The 27,408-nt window shown below is 50.2% G+C and overlaps 1 protein-coding gene across 1 annotated transcript; it reads left to right on the top strand.

Moving 5' to 3' along the window:
• The first annotated feature begins 354 nt into the window (after nt 1-354).
• On the top strand, nt 355-9,493 carry SERPINH1 (serpin family H member 1). The gene is made up of 5 exons (XM_077776377.1): nt 355-375; nt 4,384-5,048; nt 5,447-5,545; nt 5,644-5,876; nt 8,461-9,493. The coding sequence occupies exons 2-5, from the start codon at nt 4,427-4,429 to the stop codon at nt 8,761-8,763; spliced, it is 1,257 nt and encodes a 418-aa protein (XP_077632503.1). The 5' UTR covers nt 355-375; nt 4,384-4,426; the 3' UTR covers nt 8,764-9,493.
• The last annotated feature ends 17,915 nt before the right edge of the window (nt 9,494-27,408 follow it).

Here is a 27,408-nt window from a genome sequence, read left to right as displayed (position 1 = left end):
ACGTGTCGGGGGACCCAATTAAGTTTCAGCTCTGAAACGGGGGTGCGGATTCCCTGGGGCAGAGCCCCTGCAAGAGAAACGGCTGCTGGAAGGAAGTGCGATCGGGGGTAAGGTGGCTTGTGGGCATTGGGGGTGCTCCTCTCCGGGGAGCTGGACCCTGAAACCCAGTGTCCCCTGCAGCTCAGTGATTCGAACTCCCCGCCGTCCGGCCCCGCTCTCCACCTCCAGGACTTCAAAAGTCCGGAGTCTTCGCCGCGTCCGCGCGCAATGCAGGTCGTGCGGTTCGGTGCCCAGCCTATCCGGTGGGAGTTCCCAGCGACCCGTCTGGTGGGGGGCAGTAGGACCCAGGGGCCNGCGCCAGCCCGCCCGGCCCAGGTGAGGGCGGGGACCGGTCTGCGTGCGGCGGGCGCTTTGGGGCCGCTCCGGGGAGTGGGAGAGGGCAGGAGGCCGCCGGGAGGGATTGGGGGCCAACCCAGAGCCTGCAAACCGGAGTCCCTGGCACTTTGGGAGCAGCTGGAGCGTTCGGGGTCGGGAGCCAGGGGCCAGACGGTGATGGCAGAGTGAGCCATAAGTACTAAAAGAGGGCGAGGTGAGAGCAGGGGTGGGGAGTCGGGGCACTCGGAGGCTCGGAAAAAGTGCAAGGTTCGGTAGAAGGTTGGGGCAGGGGTGGTGATGGCAGGAAAGAGTGGGGCTGGGAGCCAGGATGCCGAGACTGCCTTGTGCAGGAACCAGCAGGGGGGTGGTGGGTCGGGGGCCTCTCCAGCAGGGGTAGGACGCCAGGCCAGTCTTGCAGTTGAGGTCGCCTTCACCTCTAGGGCTGGGGCCCGGGGACCAGCGGGGGTAGGTGGGCCAGCCTCCTGACCGGCATTGCGGAGGGGGCATCTGAGGCTCCTGAAAGTAGGGTGGTAGGAAAGGAGATGAAAAAGTCTTGGCTTTTCTGGGAGGGGTTCTTGGGATCCCCACGGTTTGCGGAGAGTCACAGAAGGTGGCTCCATTTCTGATCAGCAGCCTGCCTGTTTACATGTTGGCAGGAAAGGAGGAACTTGACCAGGACCAGTGTCCCCACGTCCCTTAGGAAGGGAGTGAGGAATCAGCAGGCTCCATATCCCCCCACCCAAGAGGGGAGGGTTAGCTGATTAAAAGGCTTTGAGTAAAGTCACTCTTAACTCTTTCCACTGCCTCCTGGTTCTTGGAGTGACTGCAGGGTTAAGGCTACTGCCAAAGGCCAGGCTTCCTGCCCCCAGCCCGAGGACATTCCTGAGGCGGCCAGAGTGGAGGAAGAATGAAACCACTTCCAGCATGGCCAGAAGGCCCGGCCCCTCCTCTTCTCGGTTTCCGGCAGGTCCCTCTGGGCTGTGGGGCCCGGATGGAGGGGATGGAGAGGATGGAGGCCAGAGAGAAATTGGGGGCCTTGGTTCCCTGGAAGTCCCTGGCTGGCACCACACCCTCCTTTCTTCAGATGGTTTATCTGCCCATCCCCCCTCCTGAGGCCTCCGGATCCACTCCCTTTTGTCTCCGGTCACCGGGATTCCCAGCAGGAATGGTTTTGCTTTGTTTTGTTTTAATCTCACTGTGTAACAGGATACCACATCCAGCCTTCCTCTGGGGGCTCTGGGGGTGCTTCCAGGAGGAAGAAGCCCTGCCCCCCCCCCCCCCCCCCCCCCCCCTGCCCGGCTGGGCCGGNCCCCCACTGATCCTGTGGGACCTGGGGTGGCTCCCTGCCCCACTCTGGCCTCAGTGGCTCCCACCGTACAGTGAGGTGAACAACCTCCAAGGTCCCTGTAGAGCTGGGACTAGCTGGGCCTTCCTTTGTGCCAGGGGCAGTGTAGACGGGGGTCCCGTGTTGGGGTTGGGCCTTCCAGGCCCCACCTCACCACCACTCCTGCTCTGTCGGAGCCCATCCTCCTCATTCTTCTGTTTTCTTTCAGAATGAAAAAGGCAGGCACTGGCCTCCCCCTGAGGCAGTTTCCAGGTACTTTAGACCCCTCAAGCGTTTGAGACCCTCTCTGGTGACCCCTCTAGCCTTTGCTTCCCTTCCCTCTTATTTACAAGAATCTGGAATCCAGTCTCAACTCAGTCTGGCCAGCTGTGGGCCCAGCCCTCGGCTCTCTGATGTTTTGTTTTGTTTTTTTTTTTGTGGGCCTGCAAGTTCATCTAACCTTGGCCTCAGGGTTGGGATTTCTCTGTGGCAGCATGGGCTGGGCTGTGGGAGGCTGGCTTGCTTGCAGTGACTTGCCTTCCTCTGTTGCCGCTGCTGGGTTAACAGGGCAGCCCTTCTCCACAGCCACGCATCTCCCTGCACTTCCCTGCAGAGACCCATGTGCAGGAGCTAAGGCCAAGGAGGCTCTGGGGCACCCCCTGGGACCTGAACCCAGGCCTCCTGCTTCCCAGGCTGGAAGCCCCCCTCTGCTGGCCGACAGAGATAGTTCAGTCCCCAGCCTGCCACGTCACCTAGAGCAGGAGCTGCAGCAGGAGGAGCAGGAGCGCAGCTGTGTGGCTGCCTGAGGAATCCCAAACTAGTCATTTGGAGCCTTCTTGGAAAGCCCCTCCCAGCCCTTTGAGGTTCTGGTTGGCTGGGGGGTGGGGGCTGTCAAGATGGTATCTGCCACGTGGCAGGGCTGGGAGCTGGGCTCTTTGACTCTCTCCCAGTGGCATGCTAGTGGCCTTTTCCCGGGAGTCTGCTCTGGCATCAGCTGTATGGACCAGAGGTGGCCTTTGAGTTGAGTGACCAAATGCCTGGTGTCCAGGCATAATAATCAGTAGTGCCCCATTTGACTCTCTTAGGTGTCCTTTTTTGTGCAGTCATTCTATGGTCGTTCTGCCTTTGAGGCTCCAGGCCTGGTGGGGAAGGAGCTAGGGTTGGGAGGAAGGTGGGCCCTGAGATACCCCCTCCCCAGTCTGTGCTCTAGGGTCCAGGTCTCTCTTACGCCTTGCCTCCTCCCCCCACTTCTCTCTCCATGCATCCTTTGTGTCCCGTTTACACTGCACCTTCTGAGAGGTGGCCGCCCAGGGAGGGGGGGACCTGCCTTGGTTCACAGGATGGCTACAGAGTGGAGCCTTCCCAGAGATCCAGTGCTCCTGCAGACAGGCCAAGTCCTGAGGGTCCTCTGCCAGGATTCTGAATTTGTGGTCTTTCTTAAGGACCCCAGGATGGGATCTGCTGGGGCAGTGGGACCCCAGCCTCCACCAGAGTTCCTACCAACCCTTCCCCCCCCATCCTGTATGAAAGTAGTGGGGAAGTATCCCATGCGGAGAGGCTGTCCTGACTAGAGGCCCCAGGAGGAGAGTGAAGCTTGTTTAAGGGGCCACTGCTATTGCTGTGGTTTGGAAGGGATCCTGAGCACAGCCCTGATGCCACAGAGCAGAGGGCCTGTGTGACAGCCACTGTCAGATGGGAAGGCGGAATGGAACCTGAGGTGGACCGAGCTTCCTGTGAACACGCATCTGGCTAGCCTCTGGCGAATGGGAGGGGGTGTCATTGCTCCATTCAACTGCTTACTTACCCCTCCTCCGGCATCCTTCCTCTCAGGAAACCTGCCTCCCACCCCGCCTTCGTCCTGGGGATTTCCCATCCACTCTCGGGACTGTGGACAGAGGGGCAGGCCTGTCCCTTCTAGGATAGAGGCCTTGGGCATGGAGACCTAGACCCTTACAGCTTGGGAAATGGAGACTGAGGCTGAACGAGGGGTGGACACACACTCAAGGTCACCCTTGGGGCAGCAGAGTTTAGCATCTGGGTTCCTCCATGTAATGAGTGAGCCAACCGGTGGTGACTCATTAACATCCCAGGGCAGGATAAAAGGCATAAGGGGAGGGCCAGTCCTTCATCCTGTCCCAACAGGACATCCTTTGTCCAGGCATTTGAGCTTCATGCAGACCTTCGGTCCATCCGCCACTTTTTTTCCACTGGAAAATGGTCCTGGGGTCGTATGAGATCAGACCTAATCATTATACAAACTGAGGACCCTAAGTCTGGCCAAGTGGCCCTGATTTCTCTTCATTGAGGAACAGCTGAGGCCCTTTGTGTGCTAGGCACTGGAGATGTAGAGGAAAACCAGACTGGCTAGACTTCTGTCCACCTGGAGTTCACAGACTAGCAAGGGATGGAGATCATGTATAATAAACACAAGACTAAGTGTTGTAGGTTCTGGGTAAGAAATCAATAGGGTGGAGCTGGTGACTTGCTAGAAACCCTGCTCTGGATTAGGAGCTCAGAGAGAGTGGGCAGATGGAGACCTCTGATCTGGACAACTCTGAGTTAGGTCTGGGTTCCCCAGAACTCCGGGCTCTCTTGGTCCCATCTGCAGGGGACTTGGTGGCATCCAGGCTGGGGATGGTTCTTGGGGAGGAACATCTAGGGTTTCAGGGCCACCCTCTCTGCAGCCCTCACAGGTCCTCCGTGGTGCATACAACCTGCCTCCCAGCCATGCGCTTCCTCGCGCTCATCAGTGCCTGCTGCCTCCTGGCCGTGGCTCTGGCCGCCGAGGTGAAGAAGCCTGCAGCTGCTGCGACACCGGGCACCGCAGAGAAGCTGAGCCCCAAAGCGGCCACGCTGGCTGAGCGCAGCGCCGGCCTGGCCTTCAGCCTGTACCAGGCCATGGCCAAGGACCAGGCGGTGGAAAACATCCTGCTGTCGCCCGTGGTGGTGGCCTCGTCCCTGGGGCTTGTGTCGCTGGGGGGCAAGGCGGCCACGGCGTCCCAGGCCAAGGCGGTGCTGAGCGCGGAGCAGCTGCGTGACGAGGAGGTGCACGCGGGCCTGGGTGAGCTGCTGCGGGCACTCAGCAACAACACGGCGCGCAATGTGACCTGGAAGCTGGGCAGCCGCCTGTACGGGCCCAGCTCGGTGAGCTTCGCCGAGGACTTTGTGCGCAGCAGCAAGCAGCACTACAACTGCGAGCACTCCAAGATCAACTTCCGCGACAAGCGCAGCGCCCTGCAGTCCATCAACGAGTGGGCGGCGCAGACCACCGACGGCAAGCTGCCCGAGGTCACCAAGGACGTGGAGCGCACGGACGGTGCCCTGCTGGTCAATGCCATGTTCTTCAAGCGTGAGTCCGGAGGGGCCGGGCATGGAGCGCTCAGCAGCTAGGGTGGGGATTCAGCTCTGTACGTGTCACCCAAATGCCCGACAGGGGCCAGGGCAGAGGGCGGATGTGGCAGTGGCTGAGCAGAATTCTTTCTCCTGAAAGAATTCCTCGTTCTGTGGAATAAGGCAGACCCTGACCATAGAGAGCCATAGCTTCAGGCAGCATGTCCCGGGGCCAATACCCCTGTCCCCCAGAGCGGGGAGCGTGTACGCTGTGGACCAGGTGCTCAGCGGGGAAGGTGAGCCCCACACACTGGAACAGAGACCTGTGGCTGAGAGAAATCCAGCGTGTGTGGTTGGGGATCCATATCCTGAGGGGGGCCATCTGTTTTTGACCTTGCGTTCTGCTTCCCACTACAGCACACTGGGACGAGAGGTTCCATCACAAGATGGTGGACAACCGAGGCTTCATGGTGACCCGCTCCTATACTGTGGGCGTTACGATGATGCACCGCACAGGTGGGTGACCTGCGGAGCCGGGGAGCCAAGGTGGGGCTGTGCGGACGCTCGGGGCCCGGCCCACTCCCAGCCCTGCGCCCTCTCGCCTCTCCTCCCAGGCCTCTACAACTACTACGACGACGAGAAGGAGAAGCTGCAGATTGTGGAGATGCCCCTGGCCCACAAGCTCTCCAGCCTCATCATCCTCATGCCACACCACGTGGAGCCCCTCGAGCGCCTCGAGAAGCTGCTGACCAAGGAGCAGCTGAAGAGCTGGATGGGGAAGATGCAGAAGAAGGCTGTTGCCATCTCCCTGCCCAAGGGTGTGGTGGAAGTGACCCACGACCTACAGGTGAGGGGAGGCCCAACTCAGGGTCTGCAGGGCCTGAGGAGAGGGGTGCCTGGGGCACCCATTCAGCTCAGCAGACCTATCCCGAGCCTCTGTGGGTGTCCAGGCAGTACTGGGCACTGCTGGGGGGGAAGAGGCATGTGTCCTTGGGAACATAACGATGACATCAGTAGTTAAATGCAGTTGAGCGCTTGCTGTATGCCAGACGCTTCTGAGCACTTCATACATGTTAAACTTTCAATCCTCAAAAACAACTTCGTTAGGTAGGACTAACAAGCTTCTTAGAGATGAGGAAACTGAGGCTCGAGAAGGTTAAACAACTTATCCAGAGTCACACAGACAGGAACTCAGACATCTGGCACCAAGCTGATCCTGTGCTGTGCTGCCTCTGAGTCTGAGGTGCCCCCAGATCTAGACTGTTCCAGCCGAAGCGTCGTCCCTTGTGCGGCAGTAGGAGTAACAAGTGAGGCACTTGGGATGGTGTGAAACTGAAGCCACGCACTCAGCATTATTTTCTCCTCATGAGCACGCTGGGTGTTGGGATGTTGGGCAGTGGCTTGGAGGGAGGCAGTGACCTGCTGAAGGTTAGGACCTTGGTTAGTAAATGGTGGAGCTGTGATCAGTCCTCAGGGTGAAAACTCAAGGTGGCCTTTCTGTCAGTTGGGAGAGATTTTTTTTTTCTTACCTACTCAAAAGGGAAAACTTCCATCTCGTTCCTGCTTTGGATGCCAGAAATGGTTCCTTGGCAAGCTGCTCACTCATGGGATTGATTCAGATTCACTGCTGACACTGTGGAGAGAAAGACTGCGATGAAATGGGGCTTCAGCTCCGAACCGCAGGCCAGTGGCGCTTGCATAGCCTGCACTGTGGATCGTGCTGAGGTGGCCAGAGAGGAGCCATCACTGTGCCCTGGGCCTGTCCCAGTTCTTCCCCAGCTCCTCCTTCTGCCATGGCTGCTATCTGACTCTTCTCCTGTTTTTCTTCCCGTGTCTTCCTGGAACCCTGGGTGGGCGCACCAGTCCATGGGGTACACTGAGTTGGGAAATTTGAAGTGTGTGACTTGCACAGGGTCATCGGGCCTGGAGTAGCTGGGCCTAGAGCGCCTGTCTCGGGACCTGCTGACCCTCAGGACCCCAGTTCAAGTGCCTGTTGGGCCTTGCCGGGGAGGTGGCCTGTTCTGCAGGAGCCTGGGCCCGGAGACTGCTGCTTACTCAGCCAGTAATCCTTCTCTGCAGCCTCTTCCTTGCTGAGCCGCAGGGAGGCAGGGCTCTGGTCTTGGGGGATAGGGCAGGCTTCCTGGAAGAGGGGGTGGCTAAGGCCTTCTACAGGGATGGGCGTGGCCACTGAGATACCATTGAGGGTGCCAGCTGTCGGGGCATGCTAAGGGGTGAGGTCACAGCACAAGCACAGTTCACGTGTGAAGAGCTTGTGCTTAGCGCTCGGGTTCTGTAGAGCCATGGAGTGTGCGTGTGGGGAGAAGGGTGTGTGTTTGTTGGGGGGGGGGGTTAATTTTTTACTATGGAAATATATAAAAATATATATCGGGGACCTGGATGGCTCAGTCAGTTGAGCGTCCCACTTTGGTTCAGGTCACGATCTCATGGTTTGGAAGTTCAAGTCCCACATTGGGTTGGTTCACTGCTGTTAGTGCAAAGCCTGCTTCAGATCCTCTGTCTCCCTCTCTCTACCTCTCCCCCGCTTGTACTCTTTCAAAATTAAACATTTAAAAATATATATATTATATATGCATTAAAATTGATCTGTTAAATGAGCTCTCCTGTATCCATCACCCAGCTTCAACCATCAGCAACTCATGACCAATAAGGATTATCTATACACAGCCATTTCTCCCCCATCAGATTATTTTTTTTAATGTTTGTTTGAGAGAGGGAGAGAGAGCACGAGTGGGAGACAGACAGAAATGGAGACAGAGGATCCCAAGCAGGCTCTGTGCTCACAGGGCTTGAACTCACAAACCATGAGATCATGACCTGAGCCAAAGTTGGATGCTCAGCTAAGCCATCTAGGCACCCCACCCTCATCAGATTATTTTGAAGCAAATCCCACAGGCATAAAGCACTGTGGGCAGGGTGATATGGTCAGAGCTATCCTTAGATGCATCTTCCTTACATTTAAGTGTGCCAAGGATTACCTACAGATTTTGTTAAAGAAGATTCCTGTTCCCTCCCCTCGAGATTCTGATGAGTGGCTCTGGGAGGGAGAGGGTCAGGAGATGTGTTCTGTATGAGCTCCCAAGGGGCGCCCGTACTGGCAGTCCGTGACCCATACTTTGAGAAGCACCAATCAAGATTGCTCAGCAGGACCAGGGGGTAAATTCTACCTTCACCCTGAGGCTCTGTTTCCTTATCTGTTATGTGGCAATTAGAAGCTCATGCAGGGTTGCCGTGAGATTAAGAAAGCAATGGCTGAAGTGCCCACATCCCATCTGGCATACAGGAGGTGACGGGGAGGTAGTGATCTCTGCTCTGAGGAACGGGGTAGGAGATGATGGGTGGTGAGGGTAGAAGTTGCGGGTCTGGGAGCCTTGCCCAACGTGGCCTCACCTGGCACCCCCCTCGTCCCACAGAAACACCTGGCCGGGCTGGGTCTGACCGAGGCCATCGACAAGAACAAGGCAGATCTCTCACGCATGTCTGGCAAGAAGGACCTGTACTTGGCCAGCGTGTTCCATGCCACCGCCTTCGAGTGGGACACGGAGGGCAACCCCTTTGACCAGGACATCTATGGGCGCGAGGAGCTGCGCAGCCCCAAGCTCTTCTATGCTGACCACCCCTTCATCTTCCTGGTTCGAGACACCCAGAGTGGCTCCCTGCTGTTCATTGGGCGCCTGGTCCGGCCCAAGGGTGACAAGATGCGAGACGAGCTGTAGGGCCCTGGGGTCGCGGGATGGCAGGAGGCGGCCCGAGGCTCCTGAGACACATGGGTGCTATGGGAGTGGGGGGAGTTGGTTGAGGTACCGGCCTTGGATTTTCCATGGGGTGGGGGTGGGGAAACAGAGCAGGCTCCCTGTGTGTCTGAGCAGACCTTCCCAGCCAGAATTCACTCTGCTTGGACATGGCTCCCAGATACCCTGATGCTAAGCCCGGGGACCTCACATTCTGTGGAGCCTGGGCAGTGGTCAGGTCCTACCCTCAGAGCCCTGGGATTAAGCCTGCCTCAATCAGTGTTCATATTTATAGGTGAGTGCTTTCTCATCTGTGAGACGGAATCGAGCTAGTGGGGGTTCAGCACAGCCCCCATGGAAGGGAGGCCCTCTTCCCCTTACCCGACAATCACCTCAGCCCTCTCTCCAGCTCTATTCCAATCCTCTCCCAACTTCCGTCAACTATAAAATGAGGTGCTGCAGCCCCTGGGACAAGCACGCCCACTATGGCCCTGGCCCCCGTGAGGGGGATTGGGAAATAGCTTATGGGCAAGGGCGGGGGGTAGTGGGGTGCTCATGGGCAGATTCTGGTCAAGCATCATGGGGACGAACTGTTTTTTTCTCCTTTTGTAGATTTTCAAAGATGGGGAGGGAAGGGGGAAAATGAGCCTTTGTCGCTGTCACACCAAGAACTTATTTGTACAATTTTTTTTTTCAATAAAACTTTTCCAGTGAAGTCTTGTTGGAGCCTGGAGGGTGACTGGATCAGAGATTCGCATGTCATTCTTCCCAGGAGACGGGCTCCTGGTGTTAAGCCAGGGCCCATAGCAATATGGCCCTGGAATGCTGGCACATAACCACAGGCCCTGCAGGCCAACTCGGGAAATGGTTTGGCTCTGGCTGCCCTGGAGAGGTGGCTTTGGGGCTGGAATGACAGTGCTGGACCTGGAGCCCAGGGCATTCTACACTGGCACTTTGGCTCTCCAGTCTTCAGTCTCCTGGCTTTTCGCTTCAAACTGATCTCATCTGCATCCAGGTTAGATAGGCTGCCAGGCTGGGCACGGCTTTGGCAGGAAGGAACTTGTGGGGTCCTTGTTCCGTCTGGGTATGTAGCAGGAAAGGAGGAGGGACCTGATGGCAGCCCTCCTCACATGCTCCTATGGTTCCCTCTCTTGGTCCGTGGGGCCCTTGACACCATAGCTCAGGGGAGGAGAGGGTGAGTGAGATGCACAGAAGACCTGCTGCAAAGGAGCAGAGGAACCTGGATTCGACACCCATCTCTGTTGCCTGCTGGTGTGATCTCGGGCAGGTCACTTCCTCTCTCTGGGCACCTCTCTGGCTCCCCTCTTCCAACAACTTTGCTCTGGGGGTTGTTGGTCCAGGGAGGGGAGTCCCTGCCTGGCCGGACAACCCAATTGAAGTCTTCCATGATGTGACTGAGGCTGCAGAAAGGCCAGCTGACTCACCTCTGTTGGTACCAAAGCAGCATTACAATACCACCGCAAGACCTCCAGGTCTGTCCTGTGCTATGGACCCAGTAAATCAGATCTCTGCCCTCAATGGGCTTCATCTGAAAGTGCAAATTTACAGTGACAAATGTGCTCACTACTGTGTTCCAGTCCCCTGGATCATTCTGTTCCCAGATTGCCATACTTATTCCCTGCCTCAGGGCCTTTGCACTAGCTCTTCTTTCTGTCTAACATGTGGTTCTTTGTCAAAGGTACTTTTTTTTGGTCATCCAGAACTCAGCTTGAATGTCATTTGCTCAGCAAGCCCTTCCCTGATAACCCAATGTAAACAGCAACTCCCCTGCCTCAGTTTCTGTACTACGTTTTCTCATTTTACGGATTCCCTAATGCTGTGAAATTTCCCACCTACTGACATATTCACTGTCCCCATTAATAGGATGGAAGCCCCGTGAGAGTAGGGACCACATCTTACTAATCACTGTACATCCTGCACCTGGATTCAGCCTCATACCCACGTAAGACACTGAAAACCTATTTGCTGAGTTAGTAAGTGAAGCAGCTATGCCAGAAGGTATAGGGGCTGTGGAAGCACACATGGGGAAGCCATGACCACCAAGGGGAGAGACAGAGGGCTCCCACGAGGAGGTAACAGCCTTGAAGGGTAAGTAGGTATTTTTTTTTTAATCAGAATAATTTAAATATCAGCTGGTACTACCTTTGCACTTTGTTTCTAACACCATGTTTGTGCAAAACACCATGTCAGTCTCTTGGTGTATATAATTTTATCCAAACCTCTTAGCAGCTTGGCTAAGTAGGAATTCTCCCTGTTTAGTGGTGAGATAACCAAGGCCGAGGGAGGTTAAATCACCTGCCTGAGGCCCCACAGCACAGCCAGTGGGAAGTGGCTTCTAGAGCGTTGGCTAGTTCTTCCCCCATGCCACACAGGAAGGGCAGGAGAGGAACTGGCCAGATTCTAATAATGAAGGTGCATAGCCTGCTCACAGTCTATATATGTTGTCCCACGTCTTCCCCTCCATGGCCCAGTTGGGTGGGAAGTCCTAATCAGACAGGAGCAGCTCAGAGATGGGCAGAGACTAGACAAGAACCCAGGGCTCCTGGACCCAAACTTCAGCCTGCAATAGCGCCCTCAGCAGGTGGGAGTTCCCCACCAGGGGGCGCTCACAGATTAAGAAACCAGGCCTGGTGGTGGGGGCCACCCAGATGACACAAAGGGGGCCCTGAGGCCACCCGCGGCCATCTGGGCACATGTGCGGAGCGTGGTGAGAGGTCTGTGCTCCCTCCTCATCATGAAAGGTGGAGTTGCTAATATGTAGGAAGACAGGTCAAGGTTGGGTTAGGGTCAGACACCAGGTCTGTGCCACCAATGGCCCATCCAGGCCCTGTGTGGAGCTTTCCTGCCACCTGGAGGCCACGCAGGGACATCCTATTATTGCCACCACGCTACTTGTAAAGTGGCAGAGATGATGACTCTGCTGAATCGTGAGGGTCCTGGATGCAATGCAAGTGCAGGAAGGTGGGGACTAACTCTACTGAGCGCTGACCCTGGCACTGCTGTGTCTGATCTCATTTAATCCTCAGAGCGTACCTGAGGGGTGGCTATTACTGTCCTGTGTTACAGATGAGCGGTGAAGTGGCCGGCCCAAGGCCACCCAGCAGGTCAATGACAGGGCCCGGCCTATATGGGCACCCAAGCATCCTGGCTGTGGAGGAGAGAAGCTGTGGACAGGCATGAGTGCCGCGCTCTATAATTTATAGTGGGTAGTCACCAATGGGGTCCCATGTCATCTTAACCCCAATCCCTGCCGCACAGAGCTCGTTACCTGCATCTATGCAAGAGTACCCCAGCTGAGATCTCCCTGATCTCAGGCCCTGGTCTGCCTGTATCCTGCCACACCCCATACCTAGCACAAGGCCTGGTACACAGGAAGCGCCTAATAAATGCTCACTCAAAGAAATTGTCCAGTGGGTGCTCTGGTGCTTTCTGGCAGAGGTACTGGAGCCTGACAGACCTGACCTGACCTGTGGTCCTGCATCCTGGCTTTTCCCAAGCATGATGACCTCCAGCTTCTGAGAAGAGGAAGGCAGGAGCTGAGGCCCTAGGGCCTGGGCTCTGCAACTTGCATCATGTCACCTCCCTCACATTCTGTTGGCCAAAGCCAGTGGTGAGGTGTGCTGAGATTCCAGGGGCGAAGAATAGACTCCGCCTCTCGTTGGAAGGGGCAGCGAAATGGCGTGGGCACGGTGTCAATCCACCATCTAGCGGAAGGTCAGTTCTCCTCATGCTTCACTCCCAATGTCTCCCTTCCTAGAACTGGAATTCTGTGCTTGCCTGCCTTGGGGAAGCTAGTTCCAAAGTCCTATCTGGAAGGGGGAAGCATACACATCAAATGAATTGCAAGGTTTTGCTAACTTCAGGAGCACAAAATCTGGAAAACATGGGAATGTTTTCTGTGGGTGCTGGTCTATGGAGGGAGGAACATCATTTTATTGGCCTAAATCTATGTATGTATGTATGTATGTACAGGAGGGGAGGGGAGGGGAGGGGCAGAGAGAGAGGGAGAGCAAGAATCCTGAGCAGGCTCCACACTGTCAGCGCAGAGCCGGACACAGGGCTGGAACCCAAGAACCATGAAATCATGACCTGAGCTGAAATCAAGTCAGACGCCCAACTGACTGAGGCACCCAGGTGCCCCCTGAATTTATTTGATACAGGATACATTTACCTGAGATCCTAGATTTGGTGTGCCAGCCTGTGCAGTGAGGGGTGGTTTTCGTCGTTGGTGTCACTGATTGACCGACCCCCAGATTCAATGGGAACTACGAACTATGCCTCATTGATATTGAAATGCCAGGGATTTCTTGCTTTAAAATAGGGCAAGGACCCGGAAGACTAAGACAGGAGGAGTGTTGAGATGGGTTTGCCCTGCATGACCCACCGCATACCCCCTCGCTAAGTCCCACGCCCCCCAACTTCCTTCCCTAGAACCTTTGGGAAACTCCCTTCACCAAGGCACTGCGAACTCCATTAGTGACGGCAGTGTCTTTGAAACAGGATGTACCACTCATCCTCTGCAGGCTAGGGATGCTGGTGGAAGAGGCTGCTACAGAAATGGGCTCCATAATTTCAGCGGAAGTGTTGGGATCCCAGGGGAGCAGAGCACACACGGCAGCACTTGGCCTTCGGGGACATCAGACGTCAGGTGGTAATCAGAATGGTTTAACTTACAACTTTATCTTTATCAGAGGCTAATTGTTCAAAGACCAAATAGGACTAACAGGCAGCCTCTAAACCCTCCTCAATCTGTGTAACAGAAACAGCAAAACAATACCCGGACAGAACCTTCCGTGTTGGGCGGTAGAAGCCCTACTTGAGCCACTGTGAAAGAGAACCTCGGTTCCCTCACCCAAAGCCCCTTGAATGGAAGAGAGGCCAGTACACTTCGGAGCGAACCCTTCAAAAGCACCCCAGACACATACTGTAAATCTTTCCTGGGCCATTTGCCAGGGAACTGTGCTCTGTGAAGGGAAAATACACAGACTTTTCGGGGATTAGCAGACCTCGAGTCTATTTAATGTTAATTTCTGAGGACACAGAGAACCACTGTACAGAGGCTCCAGCGGATCAGGTGATAATTGGAGTTTTGACCCGAGTCCAGGCAGGCTGCACCCAGTGAGACTCTGGACTCATCCTGAAATTACTGTCTTAGTTTCAGGGTGTATAATTGAAATGTACAAGCAGAATTCACACGTGACTATCCAGGCCTACTGGATAATGGCCATTACAGTAGAAAGGGACAAGTCGAGGCCCCCTGGAACTTCCCCTTCTTACCCGTCAATACACTGAAAGAGTGGTTCAGCTCTGAGAGTCACAGAAATTTGTGCCATCCTCAAAGACTTGTAAGACGCAGGGGCGGTTTCTACCGCAGGCCGCGTAACTCACGCATTGAGCCAGTGAAGAGGCACTGGTCTCTGAGAATGACGGGGAGCGATCACGGGCTTACTCAGATGAGGATGCCACTTGCAGTTGCTCTTGTAGGCGTGGCTTTTTTTTTTTTTAATTTTTTAAACATGTATTCATTTTTGAGAGACAGAGCACAGGCAGGGGAGGGGCAGAGAGAGAGGGAGACACAGAATCCAAAGCAGGCTCCAGGCTGTGAGCTGTCAGCACAGAGCCTGACGTGAGGCTCAAATTCACGAACTTCCAGATCATGACCTGAGCTGAAGTCAGCCGCTTAGCTGACTGAACCATCCAGGCGCCCCCAGGCCTGGCTTTTTTGTGGGAGCAAATACACATATTTTATGCCACTTGATGTGAAACTTTTTATCTGAAAATACTTCTTTTCTCTTCCTGTACAGAGAATGGCAGAAAAAGTGTACTTTTTCTTGGCAGAGACAACAGGGCAGCTTTTTCATCTTCTCTTGAAACTTGTCAAGTTGCCAGTTCTCTGCTACAATTTAGTCGATGGGGATATTTTTTTTTCCTGATAGAAGGCTTTTTTAATTTTTTACTTTTTAAAAGCTTATTCATTTATTTTGAGAGAAGAGAGGGAGAGAACACGAGCAGGGGTTGGGGTGGATAGAGAGGGAGAGAAAATCCCAAACAGGCTCTGTGCTATCAGCACAGAGCCCGATGTGGGGTTTGAACCTGCAGGGCTTGAATCCATGGGTGATTCACCGACTAAGCCACCTCAGTACCCCAGAAGAATATTTTCTTTTTCTTTATTTTTTTAAATTTAAATCCAAGTTAGTTTCCATGTAGCATAATAATGATTTTAGGAGTAGAATTTAGTGATCCATTACTTACACACAACACCCAGTGCTCACCTGAAGTGCCTTCCCTAATGCCCATCACCCACTTAGCCCATCCCCCCAATCTCTCTCCAGCGACTCTCAGTTTGTTCTCTGTATTTAAGAGTCTCTTATGGTTTATCTCCCTCTCTGCTTTTATCTTATTTTTGCTTCTCTTCCCCTGTGTTCATCTATTTTGTTTCTTAAGTTCTACATATAAGTGAAATCATATGATATCTGTCTTTCTCGGACTTATTTTGCTTAGCATAATACCCTCTAGTTCCATCCATGTTGATGCAAATGGTACGATTTCATTCTGTTTGATTGCTGAGTAGTATTCCAATCAATGGGGATTTTGATTATCCTCTCAATTTACAGGGCATCATACTTGTCCACTGCATTGATGACAGTGTGCTCCTAGGATTTGGAGAGTGGAAAGTAGCAGGTATTGAGATGCATCGATAAGATACAAATGTGCTGAGCGTGGGAGATAAGGCCCATATGAACATAGAGGCCTGGCACCTGAGGAAGTTTCTGGGTGCACAGTGGTCAGGATTAGTTAGGATTCTCCATAGGAACAGAATCAATAGAAAATACAGATATATATAATATAGATATAAATGTATATAGGCAGATACAGGTATAAGGAGACTTATTATAAGGAGTTGGCTCCCATAATTATGGAGATCTGCCCAAGACCTGCAGTTGGCAAGCTGCAGATCCAGGAAAGTCAGTGATGTAGTTCCAGTCTAAGTTTGGAGACCTGAGAAGAAAGTGAGCTGATGGTGTAAGTTCTAGTCTGAAGGCAGGAGAAGACCAATGTCCCAGCTCGAAGACAGTCAGGCAGGGAGCACATTCTCCCTTACTCAGCCTTTTGTTCTATGCAAGCCTTCAACAGATTAGATGAGGCCCACCCGCATCAGGGAGGCAGTCTGCTTTGCTCAGTCCACAGGATTCAATCGTTAATCTCATCCCTCACAGACACACCTAGAATAATGTGTGACCAAAGTCTCCCGGCATCCTGCGGCCCAGTGAAGCGGACACATAAAATTAACCATCACATCCTGCAAAGTGAAAGAACTTGCTGTGCTCTTGTCCCCTTAGTAGTAGGAAGAAAGTACATGTGTTGGGCTTCTGTGCGTATGGGAGGTGATCTACATCACACTTAGGTGTGCTGCTCTGATATATTTCCTGAGGGGCCTGTAAGGCTTTGAGAGGAGCCCAGAGCAAGAGAAGGTCTCCAGGTGGTCCAGGCTGAAAGGCAGGCAGCTCGTCCAATAGCGCCGATGACCCCAAGGGGATTCAGGTGTCTGTAGTGGTTGAGGGTGATGTTTGAGGTCATGGCCAACCCTGATAGAAGAACCACAATGGAGCATCTAGGATTTAGGAGCAAATCCGGGCACTCTGTGGTGAGCAATTTTCTTCCTTTTGAGGAAGAGCTCTTGGCTTGTTGCTGGGCCTAGCTGAGGATGGACCCTGTGTGGGAGGCACCAGTAACTATAAAGCAATTAATGACTGTCAATCATAATTGTTTCTTTTCTCAGAATTGGGGTGTATGTGCTCAATGGTCGCTTACTGGGATGTTAGTGAGTCATGCATCAGGTGTGAAAACACTCTCTATTTCTCTCCTTTTTTCTCCCTCATTTCCTAGAATCGGGCGGTTTCCTCCACTCCACAGATTCTGCAATTGTCAAGTTCGCCAGTGATCTCTTTATGGTTAATGCAATGGGGCTTTTAGAAAATTATTTTGGGGACACATGAACGACTCAGTCATTTAAGCATCTAACTCCTGATTTTGACTCAGGTCATGATTTCACAGTTTGTTCGTTCTAGCCCTGCATCAGGCTCTGTGCTGACAGTATGGAGCCTGCTTGGGATTCTCTCTCGGCCCCCCTTCTCAGAAATAAATAAACGTTTTTAAAAAAGGATTAAACAAATAAAAAAATCATTTTGGAAATATGGAAAATTTTAAACACATAGGGAAGTTGAGAAAATAGTGTAACGAACTTCCATCACAAAACCTCAACATGTATTGACATTTTACCCAGTTGCTCAGTGGACACTTCATCCATATTAGGGAAACACTCCTGGCCCCTTGCTCCTTGACACTTTTCCCAAGGCAACACCTTTTTCTAGTTCTCCTCTGATCTCTCCGATGCTCTGTGGCAGGCTCCACCCAGGCTTCCTTCCTCTCCAGTCCCTTCAATGGTGGCGTTTCCCCTGGCTCCGTCTTCGACCCTCCACCTCTGACTTTCCACACTCTCCCTTGTGAACTCACATAACTCCCTAGGGCTGGTGAGATCTAAGTTTCAATGAGGTCCCCATCTCTGCTTTCATTCCTGATCCCTGTCCAAGGCGGAGACCGCTATATCCAGAAGTCTCCTAGACACCCCTCCTTGGCTGTCGCACAGGTGTCTCCCACTCAACGCGAACCAAATTGAGTTCCTCCTGCCCAAATGTGCTGTCTCCTGGATTCTGATCTGGCCACTCAACGCACAGTCCTTACATTATCTATTGGGGGTGCAAGAAAAAAACGGAAGATTTGCAATAAGCCAAGAAATCACTGCTCCATTAAAAAAAAAAAAAGACAATAACAAGTGTTGACAAGAATGTGGAGCAATTGGAAACCTCATACATTGTTGGTGGGAGCGTAAGATGCCCCTGAAGAATCAGGTCTAAGCCCACTGAGGATTTAAAGTGGCCGGCTTGAGGGGGGAGGAGCCAAGACGGAGGAACAGCATGGAAATCTTTTTTCTGTCTCTCGTACATGAAATACAGATCAACACTAAACCATCCTGCACACCTAGAAAACTGATTTGAGGATTAATACAACGATCTGCACAACCTGAGCCACAGAACTCAGCAGACACAGGCGCGGAGAGGTGAACGGGGGAGAGAGGAGCCGCGGAGGGCAGGGAGCTGTTTTTGTTTGCAGAGGAAGGACAGAGACCAGGGGAGAGTACGGAGAAAAGCACCCCCCACAAAAGCAGCTGGAGAGAAAGTGGAAAAAAGGTGGGAACAGCTGCGGGAACTGAACTAAAAAGGGAGAAAGGAGACGGTTTAAATTCCATTAAGACTCTATAACCAAGGGGAACACAGAGTCTGAAACCCAGCAGCTCAAATACCTGTGGTGCTCTGGTGGGAAGGGCGAAGTCCCAGGAGAAGAGTGGGTCTGGAGGTGCTCGGGCTACGCGTAACTTTCCATAATCGCGGAAACGCTCCTGCTACACGATCGCGGGAACTTTTTCTGGGGCGGGCTGGCAGCCAGCCGCAAGTACTCTGGACATTGATAGCAGCAAGGCCCCGTGAAAGTTCCCCGGGTGTGGCCGGTACCGGGCCATTTCTGGGTGAGACCCTCCCCCAGAGGATCTGACCGAGTCAAAGCCATAGCTGCTCCGAAGTGAGGGATCAGGAAACACAGCCGCATCTCAGATAAAACTCAGGAGGAAGGTGCCGCCTGGCAACCCCACAGCGTGCTTAAGGACAGTGCAAAAGTGGGGAGTGGACTGAAAACAAAGACAAAGGATGGAGCACGATTCTTGCTCGCGGAGAGCACAGAGCTCTGATACCAGACCGGATACCTGACTGACGCCATTTTGACCCCGCCCGCCGCATGCGCACACACACCTATAGGCCCCAGAGTAAGCTACGCAGTAAGCTATGCAATAAGCTACGCAGCGCCATCTAGTGGAGAATAGAGCCATTACACTAAGCCCTGCCCAATCAGACCAACCGTGGTCTTCAGGAACACCACAAATCTCTCCGTCTGCTTAGTTTACAGAATATAAAGTGCTTCATAGTTTGACTTATAGGGGAAAATAGTGGAATATCAATTGTACTTCAGTCTGTTCGCTGGCTCATCTATTCAATTTTCTTTTTTCTTTTTCGTTTCTTTTTTATACGTGAATACAGAAAGATAAAAAACTTTATTTTTATTTTCAATTTTTATTAAAAATATTTTTCTTTATCTTTTTCGACTAAATTTTTTACTTTTTTGTAAAATTTTCAAATTCTATTTTACTTCCATAATTTCAAGTTATTCTATTTCATCGTATTCACGTTCTCAAATTTTCAAACGTTCTGTTTTGTTTCTTTTTTCTTTTTCTATTCTTTTTCCCTTTTTTCTCTAATCAGTCAAGCTCCTTTCAATAAACAGACCTAAACACCGAGGATCTAGCACCACTTATTTGATTTTGTGTGTGTTGCTTTTAACTTTTTAATGTTAGTTTTCCCCTTTTTTCTCTAATCAATCAAACTCCTTTCAATAACCAAACCAAAACACACCTAGGATCTAGCATCACCCATTTGAATTTGTGTGTGTGTGTATTGTTTTTAATTTTTTAATTTTAATTTTTTCCCTTTTCTCTCTAATCAATCAAGCTCCTTTCAATAACCAGACAAAAGCATGCCTCGGATCTAGAATCATTTATTTGATTTTTCTTTGGGTGTGTGTGTGTGCTGTTTTGAATTTTTTAATTAAAAAAGTTTTACCTTATTAATTCCTTTTCTTCCTTCAAAATGATGAAATGAAGCAATTCACCCCAAAAGAAATAGCAGGAAGAAATGACAGCCAGGGAATTAACCAACACATATACAAGCAAGATGTCTGAACCAGAATTTAGAATCATGATAATAAGAATACTAGCTGGGGTCAAAAAGAGATTAGAGGGGCGCCTGNGTCTCTCTCTCTCTCTCTCCTAGAAATAAATAAAACATTAAAAAAATTAAAAACAGAGATTAGAATCCCTCTCTACAGAGATAAAAGAAGTAAAAGCTAGTCAGGATGAAAGAAAAAAAGCTATAACTGAGCTGCAATCTTGAATGGATGCCACGGCAGCAAGGATAGATGAGGCAGAGCAGAGAATTGGTGATATAGAGGACAAACTTATGGAGAAAAATGAAGCAGAAAAAAGAGGTAGAGTAAAGCAAAAGAGCACGCTTTAAAAATAAGAGAAATCAGTGACTCATTAAAAAGGAACAACAACAGAATCATAAGGGTCCAGAAGATGAAGAGAGAGAAATAAGGGTAGAAGTGTTATGTAAGCAAATCACAGTGGAAAACTTTCCTAACCTGGGGAAAGACACAGACATCACAATCCAGGAAGCACAGAGGACTCCCACAAGATTAAAATAAAACTGACCATCAACATAGTCAAATTCACAAAATACCAGGCAAGTATTTGTCCCACATACAAGTATGTCCCACATACTGGGACAAAAATCAGTCCTCAACAAGCACAAAAAGATTGAGATCATACCGTGCATATTTTCAGACCACAGCACTCTGAAACTCAAAATCAACCACAAGGAAAAATTTGGAAAGATAACAAATACTTGGAGACTAAAGAACATCCTACTAAAGAATGAATAGACTAATCAAGAAGTTAAGGAGGAAATTAAAAAGTACATGGAAGCCAATGAAAATGATAACACCACAGCCTAAAACCTCTGGGACGCAGCAAAGGTAATTATAAGAGGGAAGTATATAATAATCCAGGCCTTCCTAAAGAAGGAAGAAAGTTCTCAGCTACACAACCTAACCATACACCTAAAAGAGCTGGAAAAAGAACAGCAAATAAAACCAAAACCAGCAGAAGACAGGAAATAATAAAGATTAAAGCAGAAATCAATGCTATCAAAACAAACAAAAAAACCACCAGTAGAACAGATCAATGAAACTAGAAGCTGGTTCTTTGAAAGAATTAACAAAATTGATAAGCCACTAGCCAGTTTGATCAAAAAGAAAAAGGAAAGGACCCGAATAAATAAAATCAAGAATGAAAGAGGAGAGATCACAACCAACACAGCAGAAATAAAAAACAATAATAAGCAAATATTATGAGCAATTATATGTCAATTAAATGGGCAATCTAGAAGAAATGGACAAATTTCTAGAAACATATAAACTACCAAAACTGAAACAGGAAGAAATAGAAAATTTGAACAGACTCACAACCAGTAAATAAATCGAATCAGTAATTAAAAATCTCCCCAAAAAACAAGAGTCCATGGCCAGATGGCTTTCCAGGGGAATTCTCCCAAACATTAAGTAAGAGTTAACACCTATTCTCTTGAAGCTGTTCCAAAAAATAGAAATGGAAGGAAAACCTCCAAACTCTTTCTATGAAGCCGGCATTACTTTGATTCCAAAACCAAAGATCCCACAAAAAAAAAAAGAGAACTATAGACCAATCTACCCGATTAACATGGATGCAAAAATGCTCAACAAGATATTAGCCAACCGCATCTAACAATATATCCAAAAAGTTATTCACCATGACCAAGTGGGATTTATACCTGGGATGCAGGGCTGGTTCAATATCTGCAAAGCAATCAATGTGATTCATCACATCAATAAAAGAAAGGACAAGAACCACATGATCCTCTCAATAGATGCAGAGAAAGCATTTGACAAAATACTGCATTCTTTCTTGATAAAAACCTTTAAGAAAGTAGGGAAGAAGGATCATATCTTGAGATCATAAAAGCCATATATGAAACACCCAACACTAATATCATCCTCAATGAAGAAAAACTGAGCGCTTTCTCCCTAAGGTCAGGAACAATACAGGGAGGGATGTCCACTCTCACCACTGTTATTCAACATAGTATTGGAAATCTTAGCCTCAGCAATTAGACAACAAAAAGAAATAAAAGGCATCCAAGTGGGCCAGGAGGAGGTCAAACTTTCACTCCTCACAGTGATATGATACTCTATATGGAAAACCCAAAAGATTCCACCAAAAAACTGCTAGAACCGATCCAAGAATTCAGCAAAGTGGCAGGATATAAAATCAGTGCACAGAAATCAGTTGCATTCCTGTACACCAACAATGAAGCAACAGAAAGAGAACTCAAGGAATCGATCCCATTTACAATTGCACCAAAAATCATAAAATACTTAGGAATAAATTTAACCAAAGAGGTGAAAAATCTACACACTGAAAACTATAGAAAGCTTCTGAAACAAATTGAAGAGATTTCCAAAAAAATGGAAAAATATTCCATGCTCCTGGATAGGAAGAACAAATATTGTTAAAATGTCAACACTACCCAAAGCAATCTACATATTCCATTCAATCCCTATCAAAATAACACCAGCATGCTTCACAGAGCTAGAACAATCAATCCTAAAGTTTGTATGGAGCCACAAAAGACCCCAAATAGCCAAAGCAATCTTGAAAAAGAAAACCAAAGCAGGAGGCATCACAATCCCAGACTTCAAGCTGTATTACAAAGCTGTAATTATCAAGACAGTATGGTACTGGGACAAAAACAGACACTCAGATCAGTGGAACAGAATAGAGAACCCAGAAATGAACCCACAAACATATGGCCAACTCATCTTTGACAAAGCAGGAAAGAATATTCAATGGAATAAAGACAGTCTCTTCAGCAAGTGGTCCTGGGGAAACTGGACAGCGACATGCAGAAAAATGAACCTGGATCACTTTCTTACATCATACGCAAAAATAAACTCTGCCGGAGTTCCACTCCAGCCAATCCAGGGGTCCCTGAAGGATGGATGGTGTCGGCGAGAGAGTGATGAAAGAGCCCCGAGATTCTTTCTGATCATCAGGCAGGCATCTCTGCACTGAGTCTCAGCTTTATTTATGGGTAAGTGCATGGGGAACAGCACAGAAGTGGCATTCGCCTTAGTCAATGATTTCTGATGATAAGTTCTTTGATATGTAAAAATTTCCCAGAACATAGATTTGTAGAAGACTCATGCATAACTTTATCATTAGTGATTGATGTAGGTGATTTAGATAAGGGTACTCATGCTTATCATATGGGGAAGGAAGGTATCTTTAGCATTCAAATACAAACAAGATAATGTTTTTAGCATAGCAAAGATCAGTTCTTTATGAGCAGGGGTCAATAGCCTGTTTATCGTTTAAGGGAAGTATGGAGAAAAACAGGATCCTCTGGAAACACAATGTCTGCTCCCATAATCACAAAAGAAGAAGTTTCTACAATAAGTTCCTTCACAAGGTGCCATCAGCGTACCAGGGCCAGAATAAGGGGACAAGTCACTCCCAATACCAATCAACAATGCCTAGGGAGTTGATGCTCAAGCAAAAACAAGTAAGTGGGGGCAGATATCAGTCATCATCTGACAGCAGGAGACCTTGCAAGCCTGCCTTAACCTCACAAGGAATATTCTCAACTACTAGTGAGTTCAGAATGACTCCCAACAAAACTCAAAATAGATTAAAGACCTAAATGTAAGACAGGAAGCCATCAAAACCCTCGAGGAGAAAGAAGGCAAGAACCTCTTTGACCTCGGCCACAGCAACTTCTTACTCAACACGTCTCTGGAGGCAAGGTAAACAGAAGCAAAAATGAACTATTGGGACCTCATCAAAATAAAAAGCTCCACAGCGAAGGAAACAATCAGCAAAACTAAAAGGCAACTGAAGGAATGGGAGATGATATTTGCAAATGACATATCAGATAAAGGGCTGGTATCCAAAATCTATAAAGAACTTATCCAACACCCAAAAAACAAATAATCCAGTGAAGAAATGGGCTAACGACATGAACAGACATTTCTCCAAAGAAGACATCCAGGTGGCCAACAGACACATGAAATGATGCTCAACATCACTCATCATCAGGGAGATGCAAATCAAAACCACAATGAGATACCACCTCACACCTGTCAGAATGGCTAACATTAACAACTCAGGCAACAACAGATGCTGTCGAGGATGCAGAGAAAGAGGATCTCTTTTGCGCTGCTGGTGGGAATGCAAACTGGTGCAGCCACTCTGGAAAACAGTATGGAGGTTCCTCAAAAAATTAAAAATGGAACTACCCTGTGACCCAGTAATTGTATACTAGTTATTTATCCAAGGGATACAGGTGTGCTGTTTCGAAGGGGCACATGCACCCCAATGTTTATAGCAGCACTATCAACAATAGCCAAAGTATAGAAAGAGTCCAAATGTCCATTGACGGATGAATGGATAAAGATGTGGTATATATATATATATATACACACATACATACACAATGGAATATTACTTGGCAATCAAAAAGAATGAAATCTTGTCATTTGCAACTACGTGGACAGAACTAGAGGGTATCATGGTAAGCAAAATTAGTCAGAGAAAGACAAATATTATATGACTTCACTCATATAAGGATTTTAAGATACAAAACAGATGACCGTAAGGGAAGGGAAACAAAAATAAAATAAAAACAGGGAGGGGGACAAAAACATAAGACATTCTTAAATACAGAGAACAAACAGAGGGTTACTGGAGGGATTATGGGAGGGGAGATGGGCTAAATGGGTGAGGGGCATTAAGGAATCTACTCTTGAAATCATTGTTGCACTATATGCTAACTAACTGTGATGTAAATTAAAAAAATAATAACAACAACAATAAAGTGGCCGGCTTGCAGAGGAGAGGGGGGTAAAGCATAGGTGCTTTGATGGATGAGGAGGTGAAGTGGCCTGACTTGGGTAATGGGGGGTGTATAGAAAGGGCAGGGAGCTGGGGAGCTGGATTGTGGGGCCTCTGAGGGATGGGTTACAGGAGGGCCTGGAGAAATGGCGTAAACACCACCCAATCTGGGCAGACGTTGGGAGCTCCCCACCAAGCATGGTGTAGAGGCGCTGGGGCCACCGGTGCCCCTTTGCCTTGGGCTGGGGGCAGCTGTCATGGTAAGTTGTGTCTTCTTCTCACACAGCCTGAGCCTTGTGGAACTGAGATTAGCCCCAGGGACAGGGGGAGGCTCTTGGTAAATGACGAACATTAGGGTTCCTGCCAACCCTGGCGATGAGAGGAGGGGACTCCAACTAGATTTCATGTGATTTATTACTCCCTGAGTGCCATGACGTAATATGGAACTACGAATTGGGAGACGTGTGAGGTAAAAAGGGGATGGGCATAGAGAAAGAGGGCAGATTTCCTATTTACTTAGCAAGTTGAGTGGACAGGTCTGAATGGTGGATTACAAGTGGAAGGTTGGAAATTGGAGCAAAGAACCCCGAAGATGTCCACGTTTCTGACTGAGATGTGGGTCGGTCGGGGTCCATTCCCCATCCCCTTCCTCTAGATGACCAGTCCTGGCTGGGGTAGAGACTACTGATGATACAGCCTCCACAACCTGGTCCCTGCCGCCTACCACCCATCTCCCAGTCACCCCCTTCCCGCTCCTACCTGGGGGACGGTGTGGCACAGAGCAGGTGTTAAAGAGGGGATCACATCACCACTTCCTGATAGGAGTACAATCCCAGCCTGTCCTAGGTTCGGCCACAAGGGGCTCCAATGAGGCCTCGGCCCGGTCCTTAAAGGGTTCCAAGACAGGCCAGGGAGGGGTCCGTGCTCATGGGGCTGAAGGTTCCCGAGGGTCCCTCTGCCCACCCGTGCCCCAGCATGTCCCACCCGCCGGCCAGGCTGCAGGAGACACATGGAAGGCAGCAGGCTGGCGCTGGGGCTCAGTGATTCTCATTCCAGGGAAGGGTGGGATCCTGGTTGGAAGGTTCCCAGCCAGGTTGGGGGACCCTTGGGCTGAGTTTGGGCATCTTTGGACCTGAGTCTCGGATCAGGGCTTGGACGCAGTCCTGGGTTTGACCCTCGGCTGGAACCAGAGACTGCCCTTGCAGAGAAACCCCCAACCTTCCCCATCCCTCCTGGCCCCCTCAGCCAGGCCCTTGGGGGCTGTGGTGTCAGTGCCCACGGAGTGGCAGGCAGCGGAGTCCTTTGTGTGGATTGGAAGGGTGGCCGCAGCAGGGAGAAGGAGGGATGGAGGCGCTGACCCGGGAGGGGAGGGGGGAGGGGGAACGGCTGCAGCTGCGGAAGGCCAGGCTGGCGATGAAGTCTGCTTCTGAGAAGGACCGAGAGAGTCCGCTTCATTTCCTGCTTTCCCCCGTCCCAGCCCTGGACAGGAGGCCTTGGCCATCGCCTCCCTCACTGGGCCCTCTTCCCATGAAGTGGAGAGCTGGAGGCGCCGTGGGCTGGACGCTTTCTGCCTCAGGATCTCCAGGCAGAGAGGTTAACAAGGGGGGAAACTGAGGGGGCTGGTGCCGGGCTGGAGCCCAGGTCCACCTGTTAGAAAGCTGAAGCCGCCAAATGCAGCAGCCTCAGTCAGGTCCTCATCTGCACTATCTCTTGACCTTTGACACTGGGCATTACAGGCCGGCTACCAAAGACCCCTGGGTCTTCTCACAGCCTCCCTTTTAAAAAGACTCCAGAGCTTTGAACTGGGCCCACTTCTCTTCCGTTGGGACACTGTCACTGGGAGAGCTTAACCTCACATGGGGCTGACTCCTGGCAGCTCTTCCTTCAGGAATGGAGCCCGGGTATAGCCAGTGGCCTCCTGGGCGTCTGCTCCTGGATGTCTGCGCCTCAGGGATGGCACTGTCATTGGCCTGGCCCTTGGAAATGTGTGTGTTATGGGGCTGGGTGTGTGGGCCAGAGGGACCTCTGAGAGGAGGAAGGAGGTGTTCACGCATAACATTTGTTTAACCTCAGTGTGGGCTTTTCTCATCCACAGGGCCCGAACTCTTAGAACTCATATGGCAGCAAGCTCTGTGTTGGGCCAGGAGGAAGAATCCTCATAGCATGTGTGTGTGTGTGTGTGTGTGTGTGTGTGTGTGTGTGTGTGTGAGAGAGAGAGAGAGAGAGAGAGAGAGAGAGAGAGAGAGAACAGTTTCTTGGGGGCAGAAAGCCCTGGTGCTATTGGGAATGGAGTGAGGAGGTAGGCTTGGGACCAGTTGCTCAAAACACTGACTCTTTGGAAGTCATCAGTATTTCCTGTGACAGTTTCTCTCTAACAACCAAGCTGAGTTACCTTAAAGGGAATCATTTAAAAACTGTTGTATGGGGGCACCTAGGTGGCTCAGTTGGTTAAGCATCCGACTTTGGCTGAAGTCATGATCTTGAAGTTCATGGGTTGGAGCTCTCATCGGGCTCTGTGCGGACAGCTCAGAGGCTGGAGCCTGCTTCAGATTCTGTGTCTCCCTCTCTCTCTGCCCCTCCTCTGCTCACGTGCTCTCTCTCTCTCTCAAAAATAAATAAACATTTAAAAAAAAAACCCTGTTGTATGTAAGTGATGAATCATGGGAATCTACTCCCAAAGCCAAGAGCACACTGTATACATTTTATGTTAGCTAACTGGAAAATATAGTTTTAAAAAGTTTTAAAAAATAATAATAATAAAAAAAGACCTTTAAGGGGCCCTTGGGTGACTCAGTAGGTTAAGCATCTGACTCTTTGATTTCAGCTCAAGTCATGATCTCATAGTTTGTGGCTTTGAGCCCCACATCGGGCTCTGCACTGACAGTGCGGGTTTGCTTAGGATTCTTTCTCCCTCTCTCTTTGTCCCTCTCCTGCTCTCTCTCAAAATAAATAAACTA

Source organism: Crocuta crocuta, unplaced genomic scaffold (assembly GCF_008692635.1).
Source record: "Crocuta crocuta isolate KB4526 unplaced genomic scaffold, BGI_CrCroc_1.0 scaffold271, whole genome shotgun sequence".
Taxonomy (NCBI): domain Eukaryota; kingdom Metazoa; phylum Chordata; class Mammalia; order Carnivora; family Hyaenidae; genus Crocuta; species Crocuta crocuta.
The sequence above is the reverse complement of the archived record's forward strand: the minus strand, read 5'-3'. Positions and strand labels throughout refer to the sequence as shown.